General features: G+C 42.0%; 1 protein-coding gene and 4 non-coding genes across 5 annotated transcripts in view; 4 read left to right on the top strand and 1 right to left on the bottom strand.

Annotated features, from left to right (window-relative positions):
- Positions 1-11,772, bottom strand: part of sema3h (sema domain, immunoglobulin domain (Ig), short basic domain, secreted, (semaphorin) 3H) — a 51,040-nt gene extending 39,268 nt beyond the window's left edge. The window contains exon 1 of the mRNA XM_070839569.1: positions 11,661-11,772. Within this exon, the coding sequence (XP_070695670.1) occupies positions 11,661-11,772 (112 nt within the window). The remainder of the gene's footprint in view (positions 1-11,660) is intronic.
- On the top strand, positions 4,854-4,926 carry trnar-ccu (transfer RNA arginine (anticodon CCU)). The gene has a single exon. It is a non-coding gene; the product is annotated as a tRNA-Arg (tRNA).
- trnar-ccu (transfer RNA arginine (anticodon CCU)) lies at positions 6,194-6,266 on the top strand. The gene has a single exon. It is a non-coding gene; the product is annotated as a tRNA-Arg (tRNA).
- trnar-ccu (transfer RNA arginine (anticodon CCU)) lies at positions 6,831-6,903 on the top strand. The gene has a single exon. It is a non-coding gene; the product is annotated as a tRNA-Arg (tRNA).
- On the top strand, positions 7,662-7,734 carry trnar-ccu (transfer RNA arginine (anticodon CCU)). The gene has a single exon. It is a non-coding gene; the product is annotated as a tRNA-Arg (tRNA).
- Positions 11,773-20,702: the final 8,930 nt, after the last annotated feature.

The following is a 20,702-nucleotide window of genomic DNA, read 5'->3' as shown; positions in this document are numbered from 1 at the left end:
TTATTGTTTCTTTATTTATCTAAGAGGAGGTTCACTGAGAACGCTCACTGTTTTCTCTGCTTCACATTCACACAGTTACATACAGTCTCATGTTGGAGCAATGATGGTGGTTAAATCCTCTGCCTGCAGCTACATGCACAGATGAGGAGCATTAGCTACTGGAGTCGTTTTCTCATCCCGATCTTTCAAATTCAGTTTAGAATTTGAACACACAATATCTATTCTTCATCTGACTGAAAAACTGAGAGCAGAAACCTCCCCAAATAACCTAATTTACAACAAAAAATGCTACGTCATCTCATGCCTGGGTAAAACTTTTTTACCACTGTAAGCATATGTTTAGTCCCTTAATCCAAGAACAATGTGTTTACCAAGTTTTATTGCAATCCATGAATAGTGAACAAAAATAAAATATAATCTCTTAATCCTGCGTCCAAATATATAAAGATGCAGTTTGGAGCTTTAGCTTTAGTTGAGTCAGTACCCCGTCTGTCAATCATGCTGATGAGGCTGAGATTTGAGGTTTGTGACTCTGAAGTTGGCTTCTCCTCAGAGGAAACAATAGCCCTTAGTGGCCTGGACCAGTGACAGGTACTCAAGAAAATGACTACTGTGTTCCCTTACAGAGAAACCATCAGTATGAATGTAACTACACAAGAGTTAAGTCAACACTTTGCGAGAAATTCTGCATGGTCACACCCATCAGGGTGAAAAATCATGGCAGCCTTGAAATTGTGTGTGGCTTCTACTTCTTGGCTCAGCCTCAGAGCATGTCAGATATGTGGTATGCTCCGTGGAAATTTGCTTTGGCGAATGGGCAATAACGATATCTCTACATCTTAAAAATGGTCGACCATAAAAAGAGAGGCCGTCTTGTGAGGCTTATGGCAAGTCATGATGTCTACAGAGAGTTCAGATTTATATGGACAATCAGCATTGAGGGCCAAATGTATGACGAATCTCTACTTTAAAGCTTTGCAAGACGATAAAAACCACTATCTGTCATTGTACATCCTCTCTATTTTCTGATAAGTCCTGGCCCTATTTAAACAGGAAAAGGAAGTCTGACTTCCAACCTTTTGTGGCACTTGTCTGATCTTTCCATCACTGACAAAACAGGGAGAATCAAATTCTTGTGGTTTCGTTTTGTTTATGCAGCCATGGGAACGTCAGGGATTAGAGATCAGATGTTTTGTGCACGTGTGTAAATGTAGAGCTCATCTCAGGCTTGACCTGCTGCCATTTTCCTTTAAGTTATCTTATTCTCAATCAGTGAAATTCATTTCCTTCTTAATAACTGTAGAAAAAAGTGACATTTCATTTAAGAATGGATCAATGATTATCTGCAATTTGTCTACATGTCCTCATATCTTGATTCTCCAGCCTGCCCTAATCTACACCTAATGAGGTAAACTACTGGTTAGAGTTGGTCTTAGTGCTGTTGATCCTGTCTACTTCTGGCTTCTAGCTGGCCAACAACTCAAGTGTGTCTTTGTGGATTAAATGCCCTCATGCAGCTAAAGTGAAAGGAATGCAGTGTGAAATATGTGTCTGCACAAAGCTGAAAAGTGAAACAACCCAGGACGTCCAGACTACTGAGACGTTTTCCAGACAATATGACTTAAATTATAAATACATTATACATTAAAAAACTGTTAGCTACTTTTTCATTCATTTAATTTTCATTGTGTTTAACTTATGATGAACAGTGCACTAAAATGTGATCCCCAGGCCACTTGTACATATCACCTGAGTAATGGGAGGGAAAACTTTCCCGTGTCTCTTGAACATTATATGGGAAAGAAATGCTGACACACAGTAGGAGCTGGGCAGGAAAGGTGAAAAAGTCTAGATTATTGACAGCAGGGCAGATTGGAGCAAATTAATACTTAAGGGAAATGGAAGAAATATGAAGCTTGTGGTTTTTTGCTTTTGCTTAATTGCAGGCTTCGGGTTAAAGATAGCCTCCAATATTAACACCAGAAACCTCTCGAGGGTAAATTTACAGCATGTCTACTGTTGTCAGGGGCTGTTGTTGCCAAAACAAGGCTGTAATTAGACTCCTTTCACTGTCTCTGTCAGAGAGAGGACTTAAATCCCCAAGCAACGAGCCTCTTAATCAGGGTTTTTTATGTCTTAGTATGGACCTAAAGTTCTCCAAGTCCTCCAAACACTCTGGAAAAGTGACTTTAAACAGCACGAGAGGCTGAAGTCTCTTCAAGAGCCTGGGTTACATCTCTACTTTATATTTTGAAAAATTAGCATGCAAACAAACTGCAAAATAAGGTCTTCTTCCAGAGGAAACGGCTGCCTTGCTTGAGTCTTTTCTGAAATGCGGTATGAGCAAACAGTTGCCGTTTGACTTCAATAGTGACAAGCATTGTAAGTGCCACCGTTGGGGGCTCCTTCCATTAAAATTAATTATAGAGAATAGCCTGATTCTGTGCCAGATAACCGTCCCAGTGAAATCCACATCTCAGCAACATCCCCAGCCCTGAGCCTGGAAAGCACTGGCCTAGATAGAAACAGATCTGAAAGAATAAATGAATAATGAAATATCTCTTGATTTTTAATATCACTCTGAAGGCTTTTGTGCTTTATTAGTACACAGAGAGAAGAGAAAGGTGAGGTCGCTGAAAGATAAACATACATAAAGAACCAGGTTTCATTTCTTAACTTGCAACCTCAACACCACAAAGAAATAAAACTGAGACTTAAGATACCTGGTACATATAACCGGTCATGTCTTGAGAGTTAAACCAGTCTAAATACTGTATGTATACTACAGGACTACAGCTGCCCAAGCACAGAAGCAAGTTTTTTGTATCTGAGATAAAAGCTGGCTAACAAGACGTTAGACGTGACTTTTAACGTATGATTTTCAAGCAATAAACCATGACGATGAGGTTGATGCAGCCTTTTACAGTTAAATCAAACCAGCTAAAATGTTGTGCCTAAATACTATGAGTGAATATATATTCAACCCTCTTTACAGTGAAGGGGATTAATTTGTACTCACATTCATTTAAATCTGGTTTAGCCGGAGTCAAACAGTGGCCAAATCAGCTGACAGCTGCTGGTACAACACAGCTACACAACGTCTTGCTGCTTTATTGAAAACAGCCAGCTCATCTGGGTTTTGCATGAAAGCAGCTCCTTAAATTTCCTCAACAGTTTTGTCGCTGGGGATTACCGCGGTTTTATCTTTCATAAAGTCACAACATACAGCGAGAAATTAAGGTATTTAAGGACACATTTAAACTGCAGCTTTTATTTGTGCAACTCTAAATTGAATTTTACAAACTTGCACATGAACAAACATGCATCTGGACACTGATGAACTAATCTACTGTGTAGTATAACCAAGCAATTTGCATGCTAATAGAATGAAATTGAAAAGGACTAATTTACATTTACATTATGATTTGGGCATTTGTCCAGAAATACACAGAGGGGAAACAGCAGGATTCGCTGAAAAGGCTGGATTACAACCAACAGAACCAATCAGCAGTATAGAGGTCAAAGGTCAGAGCTAATGTCTCCACTCATACCAAACAAACTCATATGATTCAATGCAAATACTCTCCAGTGACTGATTAACATTAAATGTCTATTGCAAAACCAATTCACAAAGTGAATGCTGCATGAATAAAACATGATTCACTCTCTCTGTGGGGGAAATTGATTCACACTGGCTTAATAAACCGTCCAAACCTCCTCTGAGGCATTTATGGACGTTTATTCTGTGATTGTGACGATAAATCTCTGAATGACATGTGACAGCTATGAAAGTAGCTGCAGATTGCAGAGTTGTGACAACAGTTAGATGGCTGTGTGTATGTGTGTGTGTGTCTCTATAAATGTGTTTCTGCATGTTGACATATTTGCAGTATGTGTGTGTAACTGCATTATCTTGAACGCTATGCATTGCTTCTGCATGTGTTCCTTAGCATGGTGCGTACAATGTGAAGGTTCAATAGCTCTGTGTGCACCCCTAAACATGTTTCAGCTAATGCTTTGCAGGAAAATGCCCCTTTTGTGCGTGTGTGGTACAGAGATGGTATCACTAACTGCCATCTATCATCAAGAAAATCACACCGTCCACTGAATGGCCGGGATAATGGACTCATTACACTCGCGTGTGTGTGTGTGTGTGTGTGTGTGTGTGTGTGTGTGTGTGTGTGTGTGCGTGCGCATGAGCCCACTCCTGCATATGGGCGAGATGAAGTTTGAGTGAATAACTGGGATAATTTAGTCATTAAGAGAGAGATGGGGGGTTAGGAGGTAATCAGGCATGTATTTAAGTATTTAAAGCTGTTTTTTTTTTTTTTTCAGACACACAAAGCTGTCTGTCTGTCAGTCTGATTACACTTCAACAATCGGAACAAATCTGTAAAGACAGTGAAAGGACCTCTCTCTGTGTCAGACTACAGCGCTGACTGTGAAAGTGTTTTGGACATAAAGTGGTGGATCTGTCTGGTTCTGATTTCAGTATCATCTCCGCTATAACAGACAAGTCATCAGTGTAACTGTGGTGCAAAATAACAGTTTACAAAAACTCTTACACCATTCACTCTTCACTGTCCTGCTGTTATCACGACCCCCTTGCTCTTTTCTGAACTCTCTATCAAGCTGTGGCGTTCAGGCCCCAAACCTCTAGAGCTTATGGGAAACTAATTTGTTGAAGGCAGCTCGCCTGTCTGTATCTCTTTAATCTTGCCTTTCTGTGGCTGCCACCGCAGCATCTGTGGCTATTGTTATGTTATTCAAAACCACACATTGTGCTTCCCATATTGTTGAGTAGTAACTCATTCTATGTGCAGAGAACTGGTGACTTTTTTTGCTCTTGTGAAGCCCCAGTGGCCTAATGGATAAGGCACTGGCCTCCTAAGCCAGGGATTGTGGGTTCGAGTCCCATCTGGGGTGATTGACAGCAGAGTGGTGCAGCGGAAGCGTGCTGGGCCCATAATCCAGAGGTCGATGGATCGAAACCATCCTCTGCTATATTGTAGTTAATTTGAATGGGTCAAGAGCAAAGTCAATAAGTGTTAACTATTCTCATCTGATTCGGTTCACTTATCTTAGACTAGACGAACCCAGACGAACTTGACATTGGTAATCTTGGATAACCAGAGTCAAGAAGCTGGTCATCAGCTGGCTCTGTTAAATCAGGGTTTTTCAATCCAGTTACAAGTGCGTTTGTGTGAAATAAGCACAGCTGGTAATTACGAACACCATCATCAGAACCATGAAAGAAGTAATTAATATGAAAGGGCTAGCCTCGGCTCCGCTACCTTCTGCAACTCAATACGATCTCTCATTCAGCCTTTCTTTCATCAGCCTCTCTGAAAATAAAAAACAAGAGTGTTCCCAGAGTTTGTACTTTCAATATTCTAAGAACAATTGGAATTCACTACAGCACTGGATGTTAGAAATTGAGACGTTTCTGATTTTAACACAGTTGAACAATGGTTTCTTTATGAGCACAGAAACAAGCTATCGTGAAAAACTTACAAGCACAGCACCACAGGTACTCACTTCATTGTAAACTGTCAATATCTGTAAAACTCATCCCAACTCTGCTGCAATCTCTGCTGTCTTAAAACTTTTACACCATTCACACCTCTCTATCCTGCTGTTATCACAGACATGTTTGAACTAACCAAGATCCCTTGACTTGCTCATGGACTCGCGTCCTCTGCGAACCTCAAATGCTTGTGGGGAATGGTGCTTGTTAAGGGCAGCTCCTCATTCTGTGTCTCTTTATGTTGTTATTGTTGTTTCCCTGTTACTGCCACAGCAGCATCAGCTGCTAATGAATGGGGACAAATCAAAATTTCAGTGGCACCTGACCATGTCTTCTAGCACTTTCTGACCAACAGTGACAATGACAATGACACACACTTGTAATTGCTCTGAATGATGTAATCCTACCAGTTAGTTAAAGATTCTCATCTTTTGGCCTGTTTCCCAAAGCAAGGACAGGTTATCTTGAATCTTTATAGGGTTCAATCATAACTTGGTTTTGTCAATATGTGTAGCTCTTCATTCTGTGTCTCTCTATCTGATAATGTTGTCACCGTGTTACTGACACAGCAGCATAAGCAAGTATTGCACATTGCGCTTCCGAAATTGTTGCTTTGTAGTTGATCTCGTATGTGCAGAGAACTGGTGAGTTTTCTCCTCTTGTGAAGCCCCAGTGGCCTAATGGATAAGGCACTGGCCTCCTAAGCCAGGGATTGTGGGTTCGAGTCCCATCTGGGGTGTTTGACAGCAGAGTGGCGCAGCGGAAGCGTGCTGGGCCCATAACCCAGAGGTCGATGGATCGAAACCATCCTCTGCTATCTGCGTTTTACTGGGACCTGGCCATGTCTTCCAGCACTTTCTCTCTGACATTGACAATAATGAAACCCACATTGGTCAACGGCGTGATCCTCATCCAACATCCTGTATCACGAAGTGAGGACAGTTTTGTTGGGCTGTCTTTGGGTTGCCTAGCTTTACTGAGCGTAGCCTAGCGTTGTCCAGCCGAGCGTTAATGGTAACTCGGTTTGGTCAATATGTGTAACTCTTGATTTTGTGTCTCTTTAATTGTTAATGTTGTCACTGTGCACAGAACTGGTGAGTTTTCTTGCCTTTGTGAAGCCCCAGTGGCCTAATGGATACTGTCTTTGGGGTGCCTAGCTTTACTGAGCGTAGCCTAGCATTGTCCAGCCGAGCGTTAATGGTAACTCGGTTTGGTCAATATGTGTAGCTCTTCATTTTGTGTCTCTCAATCTGTTAATGTTGTCACTGTGCACAGAACTGGTGACTTTTTTTGCTCTTGTGAAGCCCCAGTGGCCTAATGGATAAGGCACTGGCCTCCTAAGCCAGGGATTGTGGGTTCGAGTCCCATCTGGGGTGTTTGACAGCAGAGTGGTACAGCGAAAGTGTGCTGGGCCCAGAGGTCAATGGATCAAAACCATCCTCTGCTATCTGCATTTTACTGGGACCTGGCCATGTCTTCCAGCACTTTCTCTCTGACATTGACAATAATGAAACTGAATATAAAGATGATCCAATCAGACTCATCCAATGTTCTGTATCACTAAGTGAGGTCAGTGTAGTTTGGCTGTCTTTGAGTTACCTGGCTTGACTGTGTTTAGCTTTGCCTTGCCTTCCTGAATGTGAAATTGGTGATCCTCTTGGCCTTTAAAACAGAGGGCAATCAGACAGCATCCTCTACTGTGTTAGTTGTACTGGCTTCTGAGTAGTATCTTCGAGTGCTTCCTGACCGACACCGCGACAAGGATGAAACCCGTGTTTGTACTCGGTCTGAATGGATCGACAACGTAATCCGACCAGAGTTATTGATCCTCATCCTCTTACTTTTTCTTGTTTAATTTAGTGAGGTCATATTAGGTTGGCTGTCTTTACCTTGATTGACCAAGCTAGCTGAACTTGAAATTGGTGATCCTCTGGGCCCATAATCACCAAGTGAGGTCAGTTTTGTTGGGCTGTTTTTGGGTTACCTAGCTTTACTGAGCGTAGCCTAGCATTGTCCAGTTGAGACTGAATGGTAACTCGGTTTGGTCAATATGTGTAGCTCTTCATTTTGTGTCTCTCTATCTGTTAATGTTGTCACTGTGCACAGAACTGGTGACTTTTTCTGCTCTTGTGAAGCCCCAGTGGCCTAATGGATAAGGCACTGGCCTCCTAAGCCAGGGATTGTGGGTTCGAGTCCCATCTGGGGTGTTTGACAGCAGAGTGGAGCCCAGAAGTTGATGGATCAAAACCATCCTCTGCTATATTGGGTTTCTGGCTGGTACTTCCCAGTTCTTTCTGACCCACATTCGGAGTTTGGCTCTCTTTGGACTACCTAGCTTCATTGAGTTTACAGTAGCATAGTCGACCTTGACATTGGTAATCTGCTTCTGTGTATGGTGAGGGTCCATGGGGCATTAATGTGCCCCTGCAGTTATTATCATGGAGTTGATGAAGCTCATCCTCCAGACTCCAGAAAAAACTAATACGTGTCCGTGATGTCTACAGCTGAGCCAACTTTATTTACCACATTCAACCGCCACCACAGCTTCTACTTTTCTGTTGTGCATTGCATCATTTGTACAATCAATAACAAATACAAACATAACTTAGTCTGCTCAATGACATCTCACTGAGTGGTCGCATCTATAGAGTTTCTCCTGCTGGCAGGTGAAACCTCTCTATGTCAAAAAAAAGCCTCATTTTCTGCTTGATGGATTTCAGAGTTTCTCCAGTGGTTTTGAACATGTTTCAAATGCACAAATGTGGTTGGAGCAGTTTCTCAGCCAGTGGAGGAAATTAAAATGAGAAAACCAGCTAAATTATTAGGTTTTTAGTCTGCAGTACTGCACCGCACATTTCTCTTCCAACATCATGCATTAAAAAATAGACGCATTCTTTTACAGAATGTCAATTGGCATGAGAGTGAAATTGCACTACTACAGTTTTGTGTCAGATGCACCCGTGTTTGCTAAATCAATGTGTTTGTAAAATATTAACTTCACATGTTTTTCTTTATATTCAACTCATATCATTTGCCTTACATTGTATATTATACAGTATATTAACAGATTAATTGAGCTACTGATCTCAAACTGCACATTCTCTGTATAATTTGGTTCTCATATAGTTTTGCTTTTTTCATCTTCTGTAGCTGTTTTCTTGTTATCTCTATCTCTGTTTTTCTTGCTTTATTATATCATCATTTTGCTGCTGCTAAAGCATTGGGATGTTTTGGGCTTCTGCTTCACAGCTCTTTATAGTAGCCAATTTTCTTCAAACACAGGGTGAAATTTTTCATTTAAATGTTAGACTCTACCGTTCTTTCAATTAGTTTTCAGCTCTGAGTTTGACAGATGAAGCAAGGATGAAGGTACGGGGTCTCTGAAATGCCAAACAACCCTAGACTAAAAGTCTTTAAGTGGAGCTGAAATTCTTCCCTAATTACAGCGATTCCACGACAAAAAAAACCTCCTCCCTCTGAGAAAAACCTCTGTGGAGATGAGAAGGGAAATGACCACAGCATGGAGCTCCCACAGAGAGAGAGAGAGAGAGACGGAGCACACACACACACACACATACACAAACACACACACAGACAGACAGGCATGATGGTGGACACAGAGCCCTACACACATCACATCACATCACACATGCTGTTTCTGGTCTCTTTCTATAGATGAGCACACTGGCCACTGTAGCTATAAAACACACACAAATCTCTGTTGTTCAAAGACACAAGGATGCACGTCAACAAAAACTGAGGTGGGCAGAGATCCTGGAACTGAAACAGCTCTATATCTTCAAAGTGACTTAAACGGACCTACGCGATGTAATTAACACATTTAAGCACATGCAACCACACTAAACATACTCAAGGACAAACAGGCACGTAGTTCATGTATGCTCACAAAGACACACAGCTACTTTAGCAGCTTTTCACATTTTCATATTCAGATTTCATTAGAGCTAAATTCCCACCTGGGACACTCCAACAAGGTTTCCCTTCTACGGCTCTCTGTACTTTCTAGGTCACGAATGGTCGACTTTAGCCTTATCACATCTACTTCACAGACCCTTTGTGTTTCGGCTTATGTAAGAACGTGTAATCAGTTGGATTCTTACTCTACGGTGTCTCTGGTAAACATGATTAAAGGCAGATGAGTTTATCTCACTGTAACTAAAGGCCTTGATGCCTCCAAAAAGCTTTTAATTTGAAGGCAAAAGATTGAATCCCAAATCCTGTGCTAATTAGAAGATGCAGATCTTTGCCCTCTCATTACTTTTGACCGTCAGATTTGTTATACTCTAACAACAAAACACTCAACATTAGTTGTGTTAAATCCTGTCCTGGTTGGAGGACAACACTAATGGGGCTTACTGCTTCAAGACAATTCAATAGCGTCTGTCAAATCTTTCTTTTATTCTCCAGTGAGGCAAACCCCACCCCGCTTTCGCTCCCGCAAGGTTACAACAAAAGCCAACTGCTATTAGAAGCATGTGCAGCACAAACACAACCTCTTAGAGGACCCGTCGACTCCAATTCAACCATGCATAAACCCACTAGACGGGGGAGACCGTGCTAGTGTGTTGATTAAATAACATGTGTTTATTCAACATGCTGCACAGTGGCAACTATCAAGTGCATGAAGAAAAAGTGAGAAAAAGAGGCTGAAATACAGCCGCATACCAATGCACAACTCACTTCTACACCACGGTATGTGCTAAATAAATAGCAAGGAATTCAGTGTTGCACTTGAAAAGATCTCTGGCTTTCCTTTCCTCCTTTTAAGGAGGATCTGTTGTGTCTGCTCTTAAGCTTATCCAGTAACTACTGCATGGATTTTCACTGCGGTGGTCATTGTAGATAGGCCTGGGGCCAAGAAATAATTTATGTGGTGGTGATCTTGATCTGGGACTTCTGCCATCAGATAATTGTTTCTTTGTTGGCCAGAACAGAAACTAACAGACACAGACAGTTGATTTCAAATCCTGGGGGGGGGGGGCTGTGCTGTCAAGAGTGAGTTTATGGCAGGGAGGATGTCTTTGGGTGTGAAGCTTAATTGCCAAATTGTTTTAAAGATTCTGGCGAAAGATTTGATTTCCACAGAAGATAAATCTAAAGGCAATAAAATGCCATCCTATCTGCATTCTTGTTGCTGTGATGCTTTGTATGTGCTTAACTGCGTAACTCTGTTACCAATATTGATAACTATATATTGATAATTTTGTCTATATTTCTTATCAGTGACAGTAACATTGAACTCACTAAGTTAAGTCCTGAGATCTGGGAACACGTCTGCATTTCTTAAAAGAAGATCGATAGTGCCAGAACACAAACAGTCAATCAGCCAATCAGACGGGTTTTAAACAAGCTCCCAGTTTAGCTAAACTGAATAGTAAAAAATCCAAACTGTCTTTTGTAACCAGTGAGTAACCATGACCTATCTACTTTCTCTAATTGTGTTAGCAAATACATTTTAGACGTGCACACTTACAGTTTTCCTTACAAACAAAGTGAATTAAACGCTCTGGTTGAACTCTTCACAATCTACCGGACTGACCTTTTTTGACTTTGTTGTACTGATGTTTTGTACGTTCTCATCATTAAAATCAATGATCATCACTATGAAAATGAGACTAGTAAACTAGAATTGCCCTTTAAGATCTCTGAATACCTTGGCAGCTACCATCACTACAGTACACTATAACCCATTCTTAAATGCTGAATATGAATTTTAGGATTAAAACACCATTTCCTACGTTACAGCTGTGTTGGAGAGACAAAATGAGCGCTTAATTACGTCTCCTGGGGAGAGGAAGAAGTGAGGTGGGAGGGAAAACTTGAGTACTGAAGAAAGATGAATTCAATACAGGTGAAAGAAACTAAATAGGCAGGTGGAGGGACAGAGAGGCAAAGGTATAATTTGTGTTCCACGTATCACATGACAGTGAGGGGGCATTAATAGAGGAGGAAAGGAAGAAAAGTGAAAAATGAGAAGTGGTGTGAAATTACCATCACCTGTCTGTGTGTGTGTGTGTGTGTGTGTGGAGTGACAGATGTATTAGACAGTAAGAGTGAAGTAAGACTTGAAATGCTGATAAGGGAAGAAAAGGAAGGATTTGTTGCCTCTTACCAGAGTGTGTGAACTGCAGTCTTGGTTGAGATGTTCTCCACGCCCCCGTTAAGGTGGCCCCGAGGTGGGCTAGAAGGACCGCTGTCACCGGCCAATACATCCTCCTCCTCATCACAACGCACAAACACACACTGCGTCCAAGTGTGAGTTCCAAATCAACCGAATTCAGGCGACTACCACAGTTTCAGTCTAAACGTCAGTGTTGCATTCAGGTGAAGTGCTGAATCCCGGGGATACACACTCTCGGTCCAAAGTGCTGCACTGTTAAAAACACAACTTGAATCAGATTTGAGTCCAAGTCACAGAGATGCTGAATCCAAACACTTTCACAGTCCAAGTGAGTCAGGCTTGAGTTAGTCCAGATCCTGAAAATAATTCACCACTCGTTGTAAGAGGGTAAGAGCAGAAGTCACGCACACACTTTACCATCTGTGTGTTTGTGTGTTTATATGTTTTGAGTGTCTGTGTGTGGGCTTCAGAGATGGAGGGTGAAATGTATTCCAAGAAAAAAAGTAAGTCGTCTCTCTCCGCTGCCTCCTCGCAGCTTGACAGCTCTCTTCTGCTCTGTCTCTCGTCCCCACTCCTCTCTGCATGTGACTGCTCTCTCTCTCTCTCTCTCTCTCTCTCTCTCTCTCCCTCTCTCTCTCTCTCTCTCTCTCTCTCCCTCTCTCTCTCTCCACCCTGTGCACACGCAAATGCAAGCATGCCTAGTTAAAGTGGGAACAAGAGAAACAAATCAGCCTTCGTCTGTATTCACATTCACGTCGCTCATTTTCTCACTCCCTCACTTACTCTTGTTCTTTTTCTCTTTCTCCTTCTTTCAATAAGCTTGACAAAAGGCACAAAACTGATAAGTCAATAAGACAAGAAAAGTAGAAAAAAAGAACAAAAATGAGAGTAACTAGTACTAGTACAAAAAGTATCTGATAAAATACCACGGCAAACTACGATTACAAACAAACATGAAAAAAGCAATTATAAAAAGCAGTTTGTACATCTATCTACATACACACACGCTTATATTAGTATTAGCCGTATTAGCCAGTTGAAGGATGACTGGTATTTTCAAACCTTGGCCGATTTTTTTTACATATTTTGGGTTCAAAATGACTGGTAGGTAAAAACTATTTTGGAAGTAGTCCAGTAGATCACCTCGGTTGGCTGCCGGCAGAGAAGGAGGTGTAACGGCTGTAATGTAATCCTACAGGGCAACTGCACCAGATCAAAGACTGTCCTCCAAAAGTGCTTATTTTTGCCACTGACGTGCTAAGGCTGTTATTTGAAGTGCCTGACAACATTACAGAAAGGATCAGTACAGACAGACCTGTAAGATCTTTTTTGTTTAACCAGAAACAGCCAATATATTGCTCGGTTCAAAGCTACCAGACTCCATTGACAAAAACAGTAATTTTACATGGGAGTTGCTGGTCTACCACTGTCTCGATCAGCTAGTGTGTTTGTGTTATTGTGTGACTTTGGTGTTTTAAAGGGTTAGTTCATATCCATTTTTTGTGTAACACGCAATAACACAAACAAACTACCCGCAGCAGTAGAACAGCCACTCCCGTACTCTGCAGAGTAAAAATACTGTTTTTGTCAATGGAGTCTGGTTGGTTTCAATAGCACGGTCCAACAGCTGATTCTGGTTAAACAAGGATCTTACAGGTCTGTCTCTGTACCTCTGTAGGAATCCTTTCTGTAATGTACTTTGATCAGGCACAAATGCCCTAAAGAGCTACATTGCAGCCATAAGAGCTCGTTCGCTCAACTGCCGGCGGAGGCTATCTACTTGGCCAATTCCAAAAATACCTACCAAAATATGTAAAGATAAGGCCCAGGTTTAAAAACTGAGTTATCTTTAAAAATCTAAATCATTTTCAAAAGTAGAAACATAAGTTATGGATTTTAGGAGTCTGTGAGTTGAGGTGGTCAACAGCTAATGTTAGTGTTATAATTCTCAAGTCTTGTCAGTGTTCAGGAGACATAATCAGGTGCCAAGCCATGAAGAGGATTAAAAATAATGAGATAGATATTAAAAATCGATTCTAAAACAAACCTTCTCTTTCTCCCTCTCAGTACCAAAGTCTCCCCCTTAGTCTCTTTCCTCTTTCTCATTATTTTCTCCCTTTCCATTCCCAACCCAAATGCAATCATTAAAGCCGGTGCCTTCTTTCTTGCTCTGTTATTTTCATTAGATAGCGGCTCGCTGGGGTACGGCAACGCAGGCTGAATTTTTTACCAGCTCAAGTTCAATCACAGGCTAGCAGGGACAATTTATTCATTCTCTGGGATAAATAATGAATTTAGGTTGCGTGCAAATGTACAAGTATATACTCCCTCTGAGGAGTTCTGATTATAAATGATTTATTCTCCACACTTGTTTGCTATTGTATAATTAGTACAGATGTTTTTTTTTTTTAATATGACCCAGCAGTTTAATTATATGATTAGATGTCCTGTAACCTGGTGTTTACACAACCTCATACGGCTTTTAATGGGATGAGGGCAAATCAGCAGGTTAATTAAGTCATCGTATTATTGAACAGCAGCAGAGGAAGAAGTCCCTTCATGGTTACTACTGTGCCCTGCTGGGGTGACCTTGACCAAGATGCTACTGAAGGCTCATAGTTTGGATAATTAACATTAAATGTTTCTGTTGTTGATATCATTGAACAAAAGTGTTGTTCTGCACCTCAGTAAAACTCCATCATCCCCTAAAGACCACATGTTTTTGTTCAATTTAACATCGTTATTATTATTATTATTATTATTATCATCATCACAGTAGTAATAGAAGTCTTTACTGTTGATACCAGGACTTGTCGATCAAGATAGTACTAGATAGTACTGTGACTGTGACTGTGACTGTTCACTTTGATTTTTATGTTGATGAAGTATATATTTATGTATTTCATGCGTAAGTAAGACAAACTGGTAACATAAAATTCCCCAGAAAGACCCATCAGATACAGTGAGTTTAAAACTGTTTATGTTAAACATTAAGAGCTGAATTTCCCTTGTGTTTCATCAGTTGGTGATAAGACAAACTGGACATTCAGGTTAGTTTAATGCAGATTTCTGTGAGGAAGTGCTGCCCTTTCCCACCAAAGACCCAGAAAATACAGCATGGAGGAATCAGAAATATAGTGCAAGAACTACGAAAGTTCCTCAATAATGTTCACGTTTGCATTTTTTGTGGGGAAATTATGACTGTACAGTGTAAAGGTTAAAAGTTTGATATTTTGGCATTTAGCAATATGATTTCTGCAATACACAGGAAACAGTGGGCGCTGCAGTCATCATCCGACCATGTGAGTCAATGAGTCACCATTGGCTGCTTCTTGTTGCAGGCTTTACAATCAAACGGTGAGCAGTGAGTAAAAATAGCAATTGTGGAAGAATCTAATAAAGCTTCAATTTGACCTGTCAGCCATGTCCTACACTACAGGGCCAAACCGAAATGTTCACCAGCCGTTAAGCTGTACTCCCTCAGGAGTTTGGATCTATGGCCGGCAAAACAGAAAGGACTCACGCTGCTGACGTTTCCTCTGAGGTGAAAAGACGGAAAACACAGACAGCTATGAATCAAGCCCAGTGTTGTCACTTTAAAAACTCTAAATGTCACTTCAAGCTCAGCGGACTCACTAGGACATCCTAAACTCTAGTGTCACTGAGACAGGATAATTACAGGATGATCATCAGTCTTAACTGATCAGTCAGCTTGTTAATTACAACTAATGACCTCCCAGCAAGCTTGAACAAGAAGCTTCTGATTTCTGTTGGACAAGTGACGCCCATTTGTCAATTAGCGTGTGAGCCCCGGCTGCTGGGATCATTACTGCTGTCAGATCTCACCGCTGCTATTCTCCACAAAGCTCACACACACACACACACACACACATTAAGTCACGCACATTCCCTGTTTCATGGACTGAGTGAGGATGCATCAGTTAATGAGCACCTTTGTCATCTTGTTGTTCTGTTTGTTTAGTTTCACGAGGCTTATGTCCCCTTTTTAGGTTATTATGAACCACAATAAGTCACAGCGTGCATGATATTAAGGATGTGAAGACAAAACAAATCAGAAATTCAACTGTTTCTCTACTTAACTAAGGGTGTTTTTTTTAAGATACCGGTGGGGCTGCTGAAGTGAAGGCAGATAACTACTTGTTTTTGAACATTGTCTCCCAACCTGGCTCACTTAACACTTCACATTAAGGGCCTCTACGGTAAAAAGGTCTTGTTTCATTACATCTGAGAGGAACAGTAAAACTTGTTGTTCCCTTTAAGGGACGGCGAAAAAGAAACAGCTGTTATTTGTTCTATAACATGTTTTCAAATCACTCCCACTGGATTTATCAAAGTTTTAACAACTAAACATAAGAAGCAAAAAAGAATTTCTCCAACAGTTTGGACAGTAGGCCTTTAAAATAATGTGAACATGAACATCAAAACTGATCTGCCAATCACATACAGTACACACAGAATAACCTATATTACATTTCAACAGATCACATCATGTGTGTGTGTGTGTGTGTGTGTGTGTGTGTGTGTGTGTGTGTGTGTGTGTGTGTGTGTCCAGGTCATTCAGTGTCCCTCAGATTGTGACACACTGACACATATTGGGACTATTTTCAATTAAGAAAGCTCATTAAGATCTTTGAAATCTGAGAATACAGAGATTCATTTGTGAATGTTTTTTTTTTTTTAACATTGCAGGGATGAAGTGCATCTCTGTCTCATTTACAACATGTTCAATAAAGAGCTAACTGACACATTATCAGTTTACAGCAAGTGAATAAGTCATTCTTGGGGTGGGAGGTAGAGCTCTGTGAGGCAAACACTGACGCAGACTGTTAGCTAAAACTGTCCTGTGTTTAAGCTAATGTTACTTATTTCATTCTAAAACAAAATTGTGTATGTAAGGAGGAGGAAAAGGAGGAGCCTAAACCCAACATAAAAGTGGGACTTACCAAACGGTGGCTGTGGTCATTTGTTCCCAGAGGTCACTGAGTGAATGAAGTGTTACAGACTTCTCCACACAGGTGAGGCTGTGCTGCCATCTTACGTTTTCTTCCCGCAGCTCACCTGTTTGGGAAATGTCGAAATCTCGCGAGAGTCTGGGAGAGTAATCTTCCATCGAGACTTTGTTTAAAAAAAAAAAAAAAAAGCAGAGCAAATGCGTCCTTTTAGCTTAAATTAGAAGTCTTTCTTCATGTCCAAATATAACGAAACATCTCCAGGCAGCAAATGTCGAAAACTAAAAGCATTTCTGCGTCAAAAAAAAGAAGAAAAACAACCTCGTAATAAATATTCTGTGCGCGCATGTGAGATGTAATGACAGCGCTGCTCCACTAGAGGTCAGTGAGCTGTCGTGTAAACAGTACACTACCTGGAGGACAGGTTCCTTTAAAGATGTTCAGGACAGTTTAAGATGTATAGATATATAATCCTACAGAAAATAGCTGCAGTTGTGTTGTGTGTGGAAAACAAGGTGAAAAATATTAAGTTATTTAGATATAAATGCTGCTGTTCTACCTGGAGTTGCACTTGGTCAACAGCGGCTGCAGGAGTGAAACTTACATACATACAAGCTTCTCTTTAATTCATTTTTAATTTACTCTTCACATCCTCACCTTTTAGTTCTCTCCCTGCTGTGAGTGAAGATTTTCTGACAGCTTTCCACTACATAGGTTGTGGAAAATACGTGTTTGAAGGTGAGATTTAGGCTACATTTGATTATAATATCATCATCTAAAATTACAAATAATGTAATATAAAAACAAAATACTCAAGAAATGCCAGGACACCAGCGAGCTGGTGTCCTGGCATTTCTTGAGTATTTTGTTTTTATATTATTATTATTATTATTTCTTATGATGAAATAATGATTTTTTTCTTATGATATTTTAAAAAATGACAAATGAGTTCATGGGTCTCTTAATGAGTTAATCTTTCTTTAGGATATTTTTAGTCGCCTATGGTAAGTATCACAACAGTAACATGGACAGTATACACAGTGACACCGTAGCAGGCCCATTAATTACTACAATGTGCGCCTCTGCTGTGGTATTTGATTTCAGTATAATTAGAATTAAGGGCTACAGAGTCCCAATATTGAGCCGCCAGGTTTGGTCAGGGGTTGAACTGTTTAACAGATGTGATGGAGTTTATGACAGGGTGGAGTGGGTGTTTTGGAGGGAGTGGGTCTGACCGCCCTGCGCGCCCCCGTCATGATGTGTTGGAACCTTTTGTGTGGGGGCGCGCCTGACGGGAGCGCGCCTTGATGCAAAACGTGTTGAATGTACAGCAGCGTAAAGGACAGCACTATAATGTGTGAGTGCTCCTGCTGGGCTCAGAGGCTAAAAAAATGAGTGGATTTTACACTCAAACGTGGGAAGCATGAGCCAGTGTTTTGGGGTTTTTTTTTTTGTGAAATGTGTCATGGAGAGTTTAAACTCTTGTCCCAGCAGAGAAACAGAGACCAGTGGGTCACTGGGCGTTGCGTTTCGATGCATGCAGCCTAAAAATAAAACTCAACAAACAGCAGAATAAGTGGGTGTGTGGATGAGTCACGGTCACGGGGCAATCCTTGTCACGGCCTTTACTCCAAAGTCATAACAAAAAATTACACCTCAGACGGACAGAGCAGCCCCACCGGTCCAAAGTCATCCCCACAGATCGTCTAATGACAAGATGAGCAACACCGAGGAGAAAACAGGCTCCGATCTCACTTTGCTCTCAATGCAGCAGCAGCAGCAAACACAAGTAAGGTGACTTGTGTACTTAATTCTCCATAATTATATCAGTCCGTAAAGTCTCACCACACATTGAGGAACTACAAACTACATGAGCTGGTAAACAGGATCAGCCATGTGTCAGCCACTTCCTCATTCTCTACATGATGTAATAGTGTTCACGTTAAGATATTTGTCATCTGATTTAGAAACATTTTCAAGAACTGGTGGTCTGATTTTAACCACACCTCATTCACCTCACTATTATTTGAGAATATGAGACTCAAAAGTCTTTTTAACACCACTTGGATCAGTTGTTCACTGGTTTGTTGATCCGACACAAAGTGCATCCGTGCGTCATTACCTGGTCGACCGGCCGTTTATCTGACACGTACTGTGTGGGATCATACGCACGGTGTAGATGACATTTTGTAAGTGCACAAGGCTGATGTCCCTGCACGCCTGTCTCATGTCAGGAGACTGACGACACACTATGATGGTGGTTTGCGAGGTCAAGTTTACTCCCACTAACATGGACTCTGATAAAATGCGAGAGCTGACATAAACAGCCTTCTGACATTAGCATAGAGAAATGTATAGTTCAGTACTGTGCAGCATCCAATACAAGGAAAATGAAATTAGTAAAGAATTGATCACTTGGCATCTTCCCAGACTCTCTCTCTGTGTGTGTGAAAGTGTCAGGACATTGGTGGGTCTCACACTGTCACAGGTGTTGAACCCTACATATGATGGGACAGGACAGCTGAAGGTTAACTGAAACAAATGGGGTTGAATTCTGGACCTTGAAGGCGAGAAAAAAGGCTGAAGCGGTGCCCCCTCCCATTAGGAGACCTTCTGCTCCCCTTCAGCATCATCTTACATTACCCTGGGGTGACGGTGCACCACGGTGGACCATGAACACACAGTTATGTCCGACAAACTCAGGCCACGTGCTCGTAGGAGCATTTGGACTTGAATTATGACATATTTAGTCTATTTCAGACTTCAAAGGAGACAATAATAATGAATACAGGGTGGCTTTGGCAGAATGTGGGGTTTATATATCACTTTTTAAGGTTTTCCTCCATGATAAAAAAAAAAAATCATTGCCAGGACTCTCCAGAGTTTGCGGTTCCTCGGAACAGCAGCGGAGTGAGACCTCTTCTTCCTCCTCGCTGGCTGCCTGTTTCTCTGCAGATGATTGGCTCCTGCGCAACCCGCTCGCCCCCCCCCACTCCCTCCCATTGGACGGCTCCCTCCTACTTCCTCTCATCCCATTGGACGAGCCGGGCCGGCGATGAGCTCATATTGGTTAAATATAGTTGGGCTTGCGAGGGGCTAAAAATAGGCCGGTATATAAAGGCGGTGGTGGAGCTGCGCTGTGCGCCACTCCTCTCCGACCGGCAGCGGCAGAGCGGAGGGAGAGAGAGAGAGAGAGAAACAGAGGGGGAGACACGGAGAGAAAGAAAGAGGAGAGTCACCCTGAGCACCCCCCCCCCCCCTCCACAAGTGTTGCACCAGAGGCAGCGTTGTGTCTTACATACTGCCGGCCCCCGGAGCAGGGTGGAGGAGGCGGTGACGAACTTCCTTCCTTCCTTCTTCACTCTGGTTTCAGTGCGGCTCCACAGAGCACTGAAGTACAGAAGCCATGTAAAAGTGTGGTCGCATTGTAATACCGTGTTGTGTTTGTTGTGGATGCTGCCACATCTGTGACCGAACTCCCAACAAGTTGCTTCCTGTGTTTGGAGTCTTGACGTGTTCGCGTGGCCAACATGGCTGCACGTGCTGCTGCTGCTGCTGCAGAAGGAGCTCTTGGAGGCAGCATCCTTCTATGACACCCTTTGGGTGTAGCCTCTTCAGGGTGCGAGGGGAGCCTGTGGAGCGCTGCCATACAAGTGGGTGATGAGATGCACCCACCCACCACCTCTCTGAACTCGGTGCAGTCAAGGTTTTATAGCACAAACACACAGCTGAGGCCTAAATGTTCTTTATTAGGGGGCAGATCCTCCAGGAGCACTTTGTTTGTAAGATCTGCTGTAAAGATGTGGAGTGAAAAGCAGCTCAGTGGCCTGTAGAGGCTGATGGTTGTGGTGTTTTACTAAAAAAAAGCGCTCTCTCCTCACACACACAAGCACAAGCTGGCTCCTCCCCCCCCCCCCACATCCATCCATCCGCTGCGCCTCTTGTGATCCATCAGTAGAGACCTCCTCCTACTACACATCCACATTCCCATCCTCTACACCTGTTTATCTCTCCTCCTCCTCTTCCTCGTGCTCCTCTCACGTGGCCACACAAGTGTCTTATA

The sequence above is a fragment of the Pempheris klunzingeri genome, chromosome 11, assembly GCF_042242105.1.
Source record: "Pempheris klunzingeri isolate RE-2024b chromosome 11, fPemKlu1.hap1, whole genome shotgun sequence".
NCBI classification, from domain to species: Eukaryota; Metazoa; Chordata; class Actinopteri; order Acropomatiformes; family Pempheridae; genus Pempheris; species Pempheris klunzingeri.
Note: the sequence above shows the minus strand (reverse complement) of the source record. Positions and strands in the feature narration are given on the sequence as shown.